Source organism: Tasmannia lanceolata, unplaced genomic scaffold (genome assembly GCF_043159265.1).
Source record: "Tasmannia lanceolata isolate RefF3 unplaced genomic scaffold, GAP_Taslan_0.1 ptg000016l, whole genome shotgun sequence".
Classification (NCBI taxonomy): Eukaryota; Viridiplantae; Streptophyta; class Magnoliopsida; order Canellales; family Winteraceae; genus Tasmannia; species Tasmannia lanceolata.
In genome coordinates this window covers 10,550,105-10,565,328 of record NW_027518693.1, presented here as the reverse complement: position 1 = coordinate 10,565,328, position 15,224 = coordinate 10,550,105, and the positions used below count along the sequence as shown (strand labels likewise).

Genomic DNA, 15,224 nt, shown 5'->3' with positions numbered 1-15,224 from the left:
GAGATAGACACATAGGGGTCGATTTAAGATATATGTGGGTCGATTTATCACATCCCTCTATATAATGTAAAGTTTTGTTTTTTTGTGGGTATTTAATGTAAAGTAGTTGTGAGATAAAAGAAATAATGAATAGATGGTGCATTTGCTTGCTTTGGGGACTTGATCCTTAAAAAAGGTGGGGTATGAAAGTGAAGATGAGTTCAAATTGATCCTTAACATTGACGGAGCTTCAAAAGGCAACCCGGGTGAATCCAGGGGTGGAGGAGTAATCAGAGACCATAATGCAAAAATCATCCTCGCATTTTCCCTGTACTACGAGATTGGATCCAACATGGTGGCCGAAACTCGAGCACTCTTGGATGGGCTTAGATGTTGCTCGGCATTTAAAGTGCCCAAGATAATAGTTGAATCGGACAGTAAAGTTTTAATTGACCTCATCCTTAGCAAAGGCCAAATCCCCTGGGCCATCCAATACCTCTGGAAAGAGATTCAAGATATTCTTGCTATCCTCTCCCCTAGCTGCCAACACCAATATCGATAAGGCAATTCTGTAGCTGATTCCATCGCCAACTTCCGATGCTCCTCCAAGAACAACCTCTTCTACTCGTCCTGGGCAAATATGCCTCACCATTCCAGAGGGGCTGCTAGATGTGATGCTGCCGGCCTCCCTAACATCAGACCTTCCACCAAGGTATGCAGAAGAATCCACTAAGATTTGTGCTCTCTGTAATTTGGTGCCTCGGGCTGCCGCCCTTCCCCCCTAGCCCATTTTTGGTTATTTGGTTGCTAGCATTTTCTATTTGTAATCCTTCAGGCTAGTTGGCTCTGCCTCCTTTGTATTGACTGACACTTTTTATATATTCTTGGCGGTCAGCCCGGGGCTGTTCAATTTCCGGGTTAAAAAAAAAAGAGGGGAAGAATTGAATTTCTAATAGATAAAACTCCACTGTATGAAACACTATACATTACGAAATTGGGAATCTCCGTTTTCCTTTCTTTCAATCCAGGGACATGTGCTGCCTTTGTGACTTCAACAATTCCCATCAAATACAATGTTATTACCAGACTTTGTTTTGTAAACTACTCGACCAGATGGGTCACTATTTTGACAAGCTGTAGAGCACAAAGACTGACTTGTATTTTATTTTATTTTGGTAAGCTAGGGTTAGGCAGACCCCTACCAGAATTCATTAAAAAAAAATAATACAATCAAGGGGGCTCAAAAGCCAACAATTTGGGGATAAGAAACCAGCACAGCCCACAACAGGAGAAAACAATACAATTGAAAAAAGTCAGGGGCCAGACAGAACAAGGCACTCTGCACCAAGAGTCAGGGAGATAAGCCATCAAACCAAAAAGCTTCAGCTGGGAGCAAGGATGGGGGAGGGGGGGGGATAGCAGCTTCTAGAAGAGGGATTTATCGGTATAACCCAATGAGGGGGCACCAAGAAGTGGAGCACAGATGAGCAGTCTTCCAGCAGCATCATCAATGATAGAAGAAGCAAATTACATTCTATGGTAGATATGTCCATCTCTGTCCAAATTTAAACAAGTTAAGAGATTCTGAGGATAAAGAGGAAGAGGGATGGAGTTGCCTTTCCATGGAAAAGATCTTTTAGATAAAGATCAGCAGCAACATTAGCTTCTCTCCAAACATGAGAGATCCTCCAGGAACGGAAAGTGGATAGAATTTTCCTAATGTGGAAGATGAGGTTAATCAATCTCCATGGGGGCTTTATCTTTCCATTAATGACTTCCACAGCGTAACTTGAGTCAGATTCAATCCAAATTCTCCGAATGGCTCTGATAATGACCTCCTTGAGACCTTTGTAGATAGCCCAGATTTCCAACTCGAAAATCTCCTTTTTTATTGTATTCAAAGAGAACATTGATAGAAGCATACCCTCATCATTTCGAATGAGACCCCCCAAGCCTCCACCATCGGAATTCAGGGAGGCATCAGTGTTCAACTTGAACTCTTCAGAGGTTGGGGGGTCTAGGTGCACGTTTTTTTCGATGGTTGCTTTGCATTGAACACGATGTTTTCTTTTCTCTTTAGAATCTTCATCTTGTAATTGCAGCCAGTTTATTCTTTCTTTGACATCTGCAATGATCATCCGAAGGATCACTAATTTGTGAAGTTTTTTATTCTGAAATTGCCTGTAGTTTCTTTCTTTCCAAATTCTGAAGATTGCTGAAGCAAAAGCAATTTTTAGAGCAGTAACAGCTTGACCTTTTCCTGTTTTGTTAATTATAATCCATTCTTCTTCATCTTTCAGAGTAACACGAGGTTTTCTTCTGCTATTGAATTTCCAGAGCACGAAACGCCAAATCCAACAAGAGTATCCACATTGAAAGAAAAGATGGTCGACAGTTTCGGCATGTGCCTGACATAGGTTGCATCTGGTATCAATCTGAGGAAGGTAGGTACACAATTTGTCCTTTGTGAGGAGTTTGTTTTGGAGGGCTCGCCAAACAGTCAGATAATGCTTTGGGATATGGCCAACGAACCAGCAGGTTTTGAACCATGGAATCTTAGGCGAGTGCTGACGGATGTTATCCCAAGCACTGTGAGTAGAGAAACTGCCGTCCAAAGATGGCTTCCAAATGGGAACATTTTTATTATCATGAATAAAAATACCTCTGTTAAGAAGAAATAAAAATACCTCCGACTTGTATTTTTTTACAACTAAACATGCACAATTCAGAAATTATTGATGTAGTAATTAGAAAGTCAAAATTCCACGTTGAACTGGTGATCAAAATGATTTGAAAAATCCACTAAAAAGAAAATCAATTGGCCCCTCCCCCTCCCCCCAATTTTACACCCATTCATAGCATGGGTCTGGACTCTGGAATACTAGTTATAAGATGAACACACTCACTCTGTAAAAAAAAAGAATAGAATAGAAGTTCCTTGCTGAGGCATATAGACACACTCACTTACATAAATGCCGCACGCACACAGACACACACACACGAAAAAGAGAGAGAGAGAGAGAGAGAGAGAGGCTGATCAAACCAACTCAATTTAAAAAATATCAGGGGAAGTGATATATATTGCCCTCTTTTCTTACATGGGCCACTCCTGGAGTTTATTTCCAACTACTCACTACAAAGGGGTGGCCCAGCGAAGAAAGGGGGGTGAATATATCACTTCCCCCATATATCAAAGAGTAAATGTATGGAAGAAAGAAAAATAACATGGAGATCAAATAAGCCCAAAGCAAGGATAGCAATACCAAAACAAAAAATAGCAAGTTCCAAGACAGCAATATAAAGAAATCTCGCACCCCCTGTTAAAATCTCCCTTGAACCCATATAAGGTAGTAAATAGAACTTTGAAATCTCCACGGCTTAAAAATATCATTTCGTTTGGCAAAGAGAAGGATATGTTGTGCATATTAAGCAACAATATTATGAACGTGTCCTTAAGGATTTCTTTTATAGAAGTTTATCTTAATAATATGATCAAAAATGGAAAAATCATATCAATTAGAAGCACGTCCATTGGCATACATAGCCTTATAAGAATAAGCTTTACGAATAATGGGTCATCCGTAGCTAGGGAGTGGAAGGAGGAAGAAAAAGGTTTGGTGCTGGCGATAGACAGCAAAAGCTTCCCAAGACTTGTATATATTCAGGTTTTGTTATTTACTTTAGTCCTTTAAATTCTGTAGTGTTGTGCGTGATCGATGGAATGACTGAGGAGAGGGTATGAAGTGAGTAAAAAACAAGGAAAAATAAAAATTGTATTTTGATTAATCTTTTCCTTGCTTTTAGCCTTTTGTAACCCCCTCCTCAGTCATGCGTTCTCGATTCCCCCCACCCAGCCCTCTATCACCACTTGATAAAGTAATATTGCATGGACTATAAGATGTTTTATATAGATCACACACAAACCGCTAACTTACGGTGAACACACGAGAGACCAATAAAGGATGACCCTATTTAGATCCAAGTCTGCCTGTTGTTTTCTTAACCCGTTACTAATATAATCAGCTATCAGCTGCCATCATATTCATATCAGTGTTTAACTCCAAACATCTTAAATCTTCATCCAATTACACATTTATAGAGATCGAGTTGGTCTTTAACATGATGTTCCTATATTTTATATTCCCGGTGGCATCTCTTATACATGAGAAATTATATGGTGCCCCAGCGTCAAGTCCCGTGTGCATGGTACGATAAAAGTAGCACCTTTGATGTTTGATCCAACAGCAGCCTCTTAAAAAGTTTGCTTCTGTTGGATCAAACATCAAGCGCGGAACTGCCCGCAAGGATTTGATGTTCGGGCACCATATAAAAACTCATTTAAGATATTATAACATATTTAGTATAACAAAATAAGTCTATATTGTCACAATGTCTTTGCCCCTTTATCACCATCCCTTACATTTCATTTCTTTTTAACCATTTAATGCTGAGAGAGAGAGAGAGAGAGAGAGAGAGAGAGAGAGAGAGAGAGAGAGACATGAGTGTGTATACTAGGGAGCAAGTGCCACTATTCTTTTTTAGTTAAAAATATACTTTATATACACACCTCCAATCCTGTAAGAATGTTAGTGGTCGTATGAATAAGGATCTGTAAATTTTGAAACCTATTTTCTTTTGTAATTTATTTTTTCTCATCACTCCTATGTTGTACCTATATATAGCATTGTAAAATATGCGTACTTTGAAGTTTGAACAACATTTTCTATTATGGTACTCTCTTATATGTTTTATTACTACTTTTTTTATTATGTATTAAATAAGAGATTATAAATTACAAGCATAGGACGCTATCGGTTCCCGGTCTAGAAATAGATTATAAAAAACATGGGGTATAGTGAGTATATTTTCTAAACATAAAAAAAATATAATATCAGAGGAAAACCTTGGTAACTATAGCTAATAGAACTTAATGAATGGTAGTCGACTATTCCTTATTTTTCTTCTTTATTGGACAGATTTCTTGAAGGAAAAAAGTTGCATACTCCTGTCAGTCATTGAAAATGGGAGTTGTTATGCCGTCCTGTTTCATCCTTTTGCTCTCTACTTTGTGCTGTTTTGGATGTTGGAAGTATGTCGAAGGTGGGGTAGCTGTTGCAAAAACAATTGTCGTAGATATCAATGGCCAAGGAAATTTCAGTTCAATTCAGGCGGCCATAAATTCAGTTCCGCCAAACAAAAATCATATAAAAGTTAATCATCCAACTTAATTACTAGTTATGGTTTCTTTATTTGTACAAGATATTACAATTCTGCATCCAACGCATGCTTTTATATATTTATGTTAATATGTATTTTGTATAGGGAGAAGGTTAATATCACTTTGGATAAACCATACATTCTGCTCGAAGGACATTCGGCCATTGATACGATAATTTTTTGGGGTGATTCCCTTGACACTAAGGAGAGTGCCACTTTCCGTGTTGATGCAGATAATTTCGTCGCCAAAGCTATAACCTTCAATGTGAAACAACTTAATCTTTATATAACAATCTCACTACAAGACACTGGGGATTTTTGGCGGCCAATGTAAACTGCCACTTAAGATATACAATTACTCGGCGGTCATAAATAGACTGATGGCGAATATGTTTTTTCATTTAACAACAAGGCATGCCTGCCAAAAAATAATAAATTAATCTCTTTTCTACCACAGTGAATAACCGGCGGTAATGACCGCCATTGTATCTTTATTTACCGACGGTTATTTAATCACCACCAGTTAAAATTAATAACGTTGGTGAAAAACCTAGAGCAAACACTCATTATGGCTGCCAAGTCTACATCACTCTCCAATTACCAAAATGGGGAGAAATGAGGGGTTCCCCTCTTATACAGAGAGTATAGACAAAGCCCCTCGCAAGCGTGTGAAGCATCGTTTCATAAGTAGGGATGCGGCTCTCCGCGTGGCTACCGCTAGTTGGTCCACGAAACGGCGCCCGATCATTACCCCTTAATGACGTAACGTCCCGTCATAGCAAACGCGGCGGTTTAACTTCAGATGATGAAGTGATGTTTCGGCTTCTAAGGACTACTACACTTCGCACAACGATTCAAATCTTCACTAAGTCTCGGTCTGACCCAAGCCTGTGAATGGACGGAAGCTCGACTAGAACGACTTTCATGACTTACCGACGAACATAAATTAAGACCATTGGATCGGTGTCTGGACTAGAAAGCCCGGTGACTTTGGAAAGCTACTTCCTCGGTCCGGAGCAGCTCGAAGAAGTGGAGGGCATTATGTTAAGGGTAAAATACATCCACCTATGAGCGCATGACACGTGGAACCAATCTAATCCAATCTAATCCTAGATTCTAAATCCTCTAAATAGAAATTGAGTATAGGAAGGTCATTCCACACCTCCCCATTGAGTGACAATTTGCAATCTTATTCGAATAGGAAACTATGTTCACGCTAAACTTAGAAATCGAACTTCATAAGGGAACTCAAAGATCGCTCGAATAAACATGGAAACTGATTCAATATGAAAGCTGCCAACTAGAAAGTCTTCAAAAAAAGGCAAGCTTCCTAAGCTGCCTAGTACTCCTAACTCTAGGGACCCCACACTCAAGGTCAGTGTCACGCCCCGACCCCACTGTGTAGATATTGTCCGGTTCTGGGTCATCTACCCTCTCCGGTTTTATTTTCTAGCAGCACAAACCGTGCCCGACCCACTCCGCGGGGCCCGTGCCTTGGAGATGCTGAAAACGCGTCTACATAGGGAGAGGAGAAATCCACATATAGAGCCCAATAACTTTTCCTCCCTTTTCAATGTGGGATCTTTCAATTCACCCCCTTATGGCCCAGCGTCCTCGCTGGCACATCGTACTGGATGTGAGATCCTGCTCTGATACCATTATGTCACGCTCCGACCCCACTGTGTAGATATTGTCCGGTTCTGGGTCATCTACTCTCTCCGATTTTATTTTCCAGCAGCACAAACCGTGCCCGACCCACTCCGCGGGGCCCGCCCCTTGGAGATGCTGAAAACGCGTCTACATAGGGAGAGGAGAAATCCACATATATAGCCCAGTAACTTTTCCTCCCTTTCCAATGTGGGATCTTTCAGTCAGTATCTAAGCTCTTGTAACCATATCGTCATTCTGCTCCTTCTTTGCTGTGTACTTTTCCTACTGAGGCGTAATTTGACTTGAGCATCGGAGGATCTTCCCGTAATCCAAACTTTGAGACCTCTTTACGTTTTGTTTATTGGACGCAGGACTTGCCAAAAGCAGACTACCAGCACCACCCTCCAGGTTGATTGGGTTTTGGCACCTAACAATTGCCATTGATCTCTCTAATTTCGTATCTTAACGTGGAAACAGAAGATCCTTGTTCCAAACCACACCCCCCCCCCCCCCCCACCCCCCCACCCCTCTCTCTCTCTCCCTCTCCCTCTCCCACGCCAAATGGGCCCACTTTATTGTGAAAGGTTTAGTTGGGGAGAAGATATTTTCACCGCTATGCTGTACGCACTCGCCTCCTTATAACGTGAACAGTGAGCAACTTTTACGCTTTTTGATGTCAAATCACGTTGCAATGGTGAAAATATCATCTCCCTGTAGTTGTCCTGAACTCCAAATCTTCCTTCTTAACCGCAAAATCACCGCCATTTCATACTAAACTTAGACTTCGAATGAACGGTTTAGATCATCTTGATAAGTGGGCCCCAACGTAAATTCTGAAAACAATGCACATCACGCGTACACGTCATAAAAAATCAAAAATCTCCTCTCCTGTCTTTTCATTTGGCTGTCCTTTCTCCAGTGGCAAATAAATGAGTTGCACTTTCCTTCGTTTCAAGTCTTCAGCTTGAAAATTCAGATTTGCTAGGCAATATCGAGGAAAACCATTTCGCGGCAGGCATGAGAAAACAGCCGATCACTTTTTAGCAGATTGTGTCTTATTCATTTACTTCATCTGATATGGGCCATGTGGCCGTCCTCTCCTGCAGAAGTCAGCCTTAAAATGAGTTTCCACGAATTTGCCTAGCAAATCCCAACATTTAACAAAAAAGGAAATGTTATCGGCACAACAATGTTTAATATTTGCACCAACACTTCTTATCTTTTATTATTTAAACAGCTGTCAAAGATTATTATAGACTTGTAGTCCCCAAAAATCTCTCTCAAGCCAATTAAATAAGAAAAGACAAGCAGCATTTGTGTAGTTATTAAAACAAGGCTGTGCTGATATCATTTCCAAGATTTAATAAGTTCTCGAATGTCCCATCGCTAAATACAGTGCGACACTACAAGATAATGCCGCATGGAACTCCCCAAAAAACAAATCGCGTGCGTTTGAATAAAGATGAGCAATTAGAGTTGGGTTTAGACTTTAGAGACTTGGCTTACCATTTAGGATTTGGGCCCACCACCAGTTAAAATATCTGTAACAAATTACAAAGCTGACCAAATTTGAGAGAGAGAGAGATGGGGTCCATTTAAGATAAGGGAAAAAAGGACGGCGGGTGAGGAAAATCCGAAACAGAGGAATCGTTCATTCTTTTGTACAAAAATAAAAGGAAAAGCATTTAAATTTGAAATTTTCAAGAAAAATAAAAAGAAAAGGGAGACAATAAATTCGGACCCATGTAGGATGATTCACACCCTAACAATCAACTTTAACGCTTTTGATGTCAATTCCGTGAGAGCGGTGCGAATCATCCTACAGGTGTGCGAATTTATCAGCTCCCAAAAGAGAAAAAAATGAGTAATTAATCTTCATACATCCGGTTGGTGAGAAACAGTAAAAACCGGAGCTGATTCCCGAACCGACAACTGCTCATCGGCTTCGGCTTTCGCGCCGAGGCAGTCGAACGGTGTCTTAACGGACGGAAAAGAAAGCTTCGGAGTCGTTGCCGTCACCGTCTGCTCGCCGTCAGCCGATCTCTTTGCCGAGTTAAATGAAAACGTCCGAGAAAGAAACCCTTGCGCCATAGATAAACCCCACCGGTCCGATTTTGATCGCCGATCTAACCATCCAACGCTCCTCCCTCGACTACTCCCTTCTCCTCCACTCTTATAACTCCCTCTCCTAACACTCCCCTCTGAAACTCCTTCGATCGGAAAAGTAACGCAGCTGATCGTACGGTTGAGCTTTCCTTTCACGATCTCTCTCCTTATATGCTCCGGTAACCGGAGCGTGAATCTCTCCACGTTCTCACCGGGCTGTACGAGCGAGTGTCCGGTCGAATGAGAACGAGGAAATCTCCCGGCGAACCACGGCCTCCTTGATGATCCAGATCTAGGAGGTCGGTTTTGAATCGGTATTTGTGTTGGATCTATAACTTCTGGTTGCAGATCTTGATCTCTATCATCTTCTACTCTAATCGCGACTTCATTTTCAGTACCGTTGTCGTCATCAGCCGGTGCTCCTGGTGTCGGATCTGAGTCGGATCCTGGTACGAGATTAGATCGGCAAACTGGACAGGTAGTATGAGATGCGAGCCAAGTATCAATACAATCAGGATGAAAAACATGGCTACATTTTGGTAATAGTCTAAGTGTTTCTTCATCTGAAAACTCGCTCAAGCATACTGCACACTCTAGCGTGCCTTTTCCTAACTTCAGTCCTTTCACTACTGAGTAATTGAAAGTAGGAAAAGTGTTTATGATAGCTTGATCTAGCCCTCGTGCTCCCCGGCGAGATCGAGCTCCGACGTTTATGGCCGGAGCAGTGCCACGTAAGCTTTCTCCGGTGCATTGGCGTAAGTAGATCGAGAAGAATCCCATGAAGAAGAAGGCGGCGATTAAAACTACGATTATTATTGCCATTGAAGGACTGAACCTTGTGTTGAAACCATACTGACTGGGTGGTGTATCATTAGGTTGAGCGAGGGCGAGTGACGCTAGCAGTAGATAAATGAAGAAATGTAGATGAAGGATCGGACGGCTGTGATTGATTCTCTTCTCTGTCCTCATCTGAATCGCCATAGTTTCCCAATCTTCCTTCATTTTTTGTTCTCCTTTGCAGAGAGAGAGAGATCGCCTCCACTGTTTTGTAATTGTAAGGTGAATCATACACACTCTACATATAAAAAGGAATCAATCCTTATGCCGTGTTGTTCAAGACACGGGAAAAAACGTATGTTCTGACTTCTCAATAGCTGTTTCGAAGGGAGATGTCAGCATACATCATATACAGCTTGACAGGTGGCTTCATTTATTCCATTATTGTATTCTTTGTAGAGAGATTTCGTTATTATAATAAGTTTTCTTGATGAATAATAAAATGACCGTGCGATACGCACAGCCACAATTTGATAATGGCACTATTCACTATGTTTTTACACATTGTAAATCGGTCGCATTACTCTATTTCACATAGATTTTTAATTGCTTGCATTATTCTATTTAGCGCACTGCTAGGGGAACTAGGGGTAATTTGGGCCGGCCTCAACTTTCCTCAACCCGCTTTAGTTTCATGTTGGGTTAAGGTTGAGCCCCTAGGCAATCTGATCCGATCGGAGTGCTGTAAATTTTATCGGAATTTTCAAAATCTTAGGTTTATGTTTTTTTTTTCAGCCCCAGACCAACCCAAACCTGATTTTGAAAATGGGGTTATTGAGGTTTGGTTACTGTTGAAAGTTTAGAGGTGGGTTGAGTCAGGGTTGACCTCCTGGAACCAAGGTTTGTGTTTGGTTGGGTTAGCGTTGAGGTAATGTTTACCTCTGATTGGCCTCAAACTTTACCAACCCAGCCCAAGTTGCACCCTTATAAGGAAACCAGTTTTATGACATAGCAGGAAACCGAGTTTTGTATGGAATGATTTGGATCATCCTGGGGGTATTTCTTTTGGGGACACCCTAATTACTTTGGAGCTCAACAAATGAATGGTTTTGATCTTCAAACAAGGTGGACCCGGCCCGCTAGGATTAAAAATCTGTGAAAACTACTAGAAAATAATGTAGAACTTCAATCTTTGATAAAATGCTACTAGTTTTGACAAAATGCACCTTAGATTAAAAAAAAAAATCATCAATAGAAAAATGCTATTCTCGTGTCAATTTTTCAATTTATGGGAAGGGACTTTCCTAAAAATAATATAGTCTTATATTAGACCTGATTTTCTTATTTATATATTCAATTTTAAATTAACAATCCTCGTTAGTCCAAAAAACGCAGCTGTGACTTTACGTGGACTATTGGTAGGTCTCTGTAAACTTGATGGGGCCGGGCGTGTTGAACACGTGTTGACGATCATCCATCCATTGATTTAGTGGGCCCGCCATTCCTCATATCTAAAATCCTTTTGTGATGTGTAATATTAACTCACCAATTTTCACCAGTTAAACAGAAAGAAACATTATTTTAAAAGTTAATACAATTCATTTGTTTCTAATTACATATAAGGGTTGAAAGATCCAAAATATTGACCTTATGATCAATATCAAGATGGATGATCGGATTTATTTTTCACTCTGTGTAAATTTTAAATATAAAAAATAATAAGAGACAAGATGAGTTAGTGTGATAGGCTACCAATATTCCCACTACCCATGTCTTCATAATAGGGAGAGCTTGACTTTTCTTTCCCACTGCGATCAACTTACCAAGATGGCAGTGGGAATATCAGTAGCCTAAAATAATAATGTTTTATTCCAAACACACATAAATGGCAACCAAAAGAACCATCTTTGTTTGGTCAGTCGCTTGACTCACGCGCTTCATCTCCTTCCCTTTTTGTACATGATGTTGGCAACATATGAGAACTATTATTATAACAGGCCCTGAACAGCTAATTTAAAAAAGCAAAAGAAAGTGAGTAGTGCCATTATTAAAATATGGTAGTAAGGATATGATCCCTTATTTTATTGAAAGAAGTAAAGGCTAAATTGTCCAAGCTTTTAAGGGCTGTAAATGTTGACGTGAATTTCATTTCTTATATTGTCTAGAAGGATGGACTAAAAGAGGTTACCTTTATACTTTATAGCAATTCAAAGGGGAGATTAGAAAATGTGTTTTAGCGGGTTGGTCGTTAAGTTGTAGTAAATAATTGACCTGGACGAGTTAAAATGTGCGTGGGGAGCTGTATGCGTACCAAAGCATTTGAGTGGGGCCCAAACATGACTTAATTTGCTGGGGAGGTTATATGTTCATCCCCATTTCTTCCCCGGTCCGGCACCATCTAGTGTATTTATGACTACTCTTTTACACTAAAAGGAGGTGGCTCTGGGTAGAAAAAGGGGCTGAATATATCATTGAGGCTATTGCGTTTCACCAAACACTCATCAAAAGAGAAAAAAAGAGGGGGTTCAGGTTGTTTTTAAGTTAACAAAGAGCCTCGCACTAAAAATAGTCCGGCTACGTCTTCTAGATTAGCCATTCAAGACTCGTCGTGGGTCCCACCTATTCAATTATTAGTATGGCTATTATCCTTTTTCCAAGCATGGCGATAATTTGGGTTTACCATGAATATGTGAGGCCACCTATGGATGATTTATGGGGTACAAGTTACAACCGCACTTCATCCTATGAAGTGGGCCCCACATAAGACTTCAAAAGTCTCTCTTTTGGACTACCCTTCAATCGTTTTTTTCGCCGCCGGAGTAGACTCGTAGAGAGATTCACAAATCACAATAGCGTCGGTCTTTGCGATTACTCAGTTGAAAGTTCAAAGTCCGTGGTGGACAACGACGTAGTTACGTGGCATCCTCAACCACTTCGAAAGTGAGACCCACCACCTCATAATTTTCGCCAATGGGGCCCACTGTTTCTAGAAGAAAAGGAAGTCACGAGCTTTGTTCCATACCATACTTGGAAAGGAAACTGCCAAAAAGATATGACCATTGCGCAAAAAAGAAAAAAAAAGGGAATTTCTCCGATAAAACAATAATTAGTTTTTAAAATTGATTATTAGAAACTATAATGGGATTTGCTAGGGTCCAGCCGCGAAATGCCTTTTGCGATGGATGCTAGCAATTCCCAATATTATAAAATTAGAAAAAGATTTTAGTTTTGGATGGCATCTCCCTTCGGTTCCTAACCACTGCAGTACCAAACTCTAATTTGTTGAAGAAAATTCCGTGTGTAAGTTTAACTTATATTTTGTTTCTGCCTAAAAGAATTGTAGTCTATTATTATTTATATTATAAAGGATTGTAGTGTTTATAATAATTTGAAAACAAAAAATTTTAGGCAGACAAAATGCTCCTCTACACTAGAATTAAAATACATTTTTTGTGGAAAAATTTCTAGTATCTAACCCAAACTTTAAAACAACATACTGTTTACATGAGTTTTAATACTAAGACACTTCTTGATATTTTTGGACATTTGCCTCGCCGATTTATTACCAAATCCAAAATTTGTAACCATGGTCGTTAGGCAATTTCGCATGAAGCCATTTCCCGGCTCAATTTTACATGAGAACTGGCACCTCATATGGATTAGATGAGTAAGACAAAATCTGCTAAAAAGTGAACCTGTGATGAATAAAATGAATGAGACAAAATCTGCTAAAAAGTGACCCCAACATGGCATTCCGCGAAAGTGTCTAGCGAATCCCTGTACATAATTAAGATGAGTGGTATTTACTTTAGGTTCTGTTCACTTGTTTTTTCGGGAAAGGAGAAGAAAAGGTTTTCCGGGAATCTGACGTGGCATTAGGAAAAGAGATCAAAGAAAACTGTGTAGGAAAAGGTTTCCCGCCCCTTTTCACGTGCGCAGGAACTATGCAGGAAAAGGTTCTCCGAGAAACTGCTTGCCCACCTTTTTTCACTAGTTTTCCCGGGAAAACAAATCCGACCAAAATAGTGAAATTTGGTTTCTCACACTTGTGAGAAAAGAGACATTTCCACATCATTTTTGGCAATTTCCCTGTCATTATATGACATTTTCCACCAAGGCCTGTTACTTTCTCAAGAAAGCATGTGAACACTAGAATTCAATCTTGTCAAGATCTTGTCAAGGAAAAAAAGAGGCTGTTTTCATTAAAAAATACGGAATATTTTGTGAAAACCTAAATGGAAGGTTCATGAAGTAGCATTCGGTCATATGAATTTTCAAAATTCAAAGTTCGGACCAAGTCTATTGACTTGAGAATCAATGACTTTGAAGAAGAGAAAACAATATTCCCCAGTGATCATATCGGAGAATAAAGAACAAATGAAAGAGCAGCATTGACGTCTGGCTGCAACTTTTGGGTAAAGCCTTCTCTCACCATCCCACGTGAGATATATATATACCGAGCTCCCATGTCATTTCTCGTTTTCTCCCTGATAAAATTTTCAAAACCAATAACGACCAATAGAGATAAGGTATCTATTTCATAAATGGGGACGTTTTATACATTCTTCATCCTTCATTGTTCATTTTTTACCCATATAAACTTTATCCAAGGTGACAGCAATATATCCCAAGTTCAGCCAAGAAAGAGTTAACACAAGACGACATTAAAATGGTCTGCACGGCATTTTTGGCAGTCATGAAAAACATGTTCATGGAATATTTATTGACCCAAGGTGAGAGAGGGATAGTGACAAGAGGGCATCTCTCCCGCCTCTTCGCCCCTCTCTGACACTAGGGCCATGTTTTGCATTCATGAAAAAATATTCCATGTAATTAATATTTATAGGCCCAAATATGTGAATGCGACAGAAGCATAGAAGGAGAGGGAGGGAATTAAGGGGCAGAGCTGATAGAGAATATATAATCCCTAAAAACTAGTGAAAAATAAATAAATATTTAAAGGGAAAAATACACTTAGACCCCTATGGTTTCAGACACATTCAACTTAACCCCTATTGTTTTAAAAGGTTACCAGTAGACCCCTTGTGGTTTCAATTTGTATAAGGTAGGCCCCCTCTTTTGAAACACTATCAATGCTAATGAAGACCCCATACACCCATCCAAACCACATACCCGAATCCAAATACTACAAAAAATACAGGGGGTCTACTTGTAACTTTTTAAACATTACATTAGGGGTTAAGTTGAATGTGTCAGAAACCACGGTGGGTCTAAGTGTATTTTTCCCATATTTAAAATTGCTTTATTGATTTCCAGACTTTTTGGGAGCATACTCCCTTCACTACCACTCTCTCAAGTGTCTCCCCTCTCCCACTCATCTCTCACAAGTCACTACCCTCAAAATATTCCATGGATTTTTTGCATGCTTACCACTATAGTTTTAAATTTCGTACGAAATCTGAAATTTGGGATTTCGGTCAAGACCGAAATTGAAACGATCTGACATCGAAATTGGCGAAACGAACGAAATTTCG

General features: G+C 39.9%; 1 protein-coding gene across 1 annotated transcript; it reads right to left on the bottom strand.

Annotated features, from left to right (window-relative positions):
* Positions 1-8,469: 8,469 nt before the first annotated feature.
* LOC143848659 (E3 ubiquitin-protein ligase ATL6-like) lies at positions 8,470-10,106 on the bottom strand. Its single transcript, XM_077357651.1, has one exon. It carries the CDS (start codon positions 10,018-10,020, stop codon positions 8,722-8,724), a length of 1,299 nt encoding a protein of 432 aa, XP_077213766.1. The 5' UTR covers positions 10,021-10,106; the 3' UTR covers positions 8,470-8,721.
* Between the last annotated feature and the right edge of the window lie 5,118 nt (positions 10,107-15,224).

Coding starts and splice junctions, on each gene's coding strand:
- LOC143848659 (XM_077357651.1), bottom strand. CDS start 10,020: ATGATTCACCTTACAATTACAAAACAGTGGAGGCGATCTCTCTCTCTC.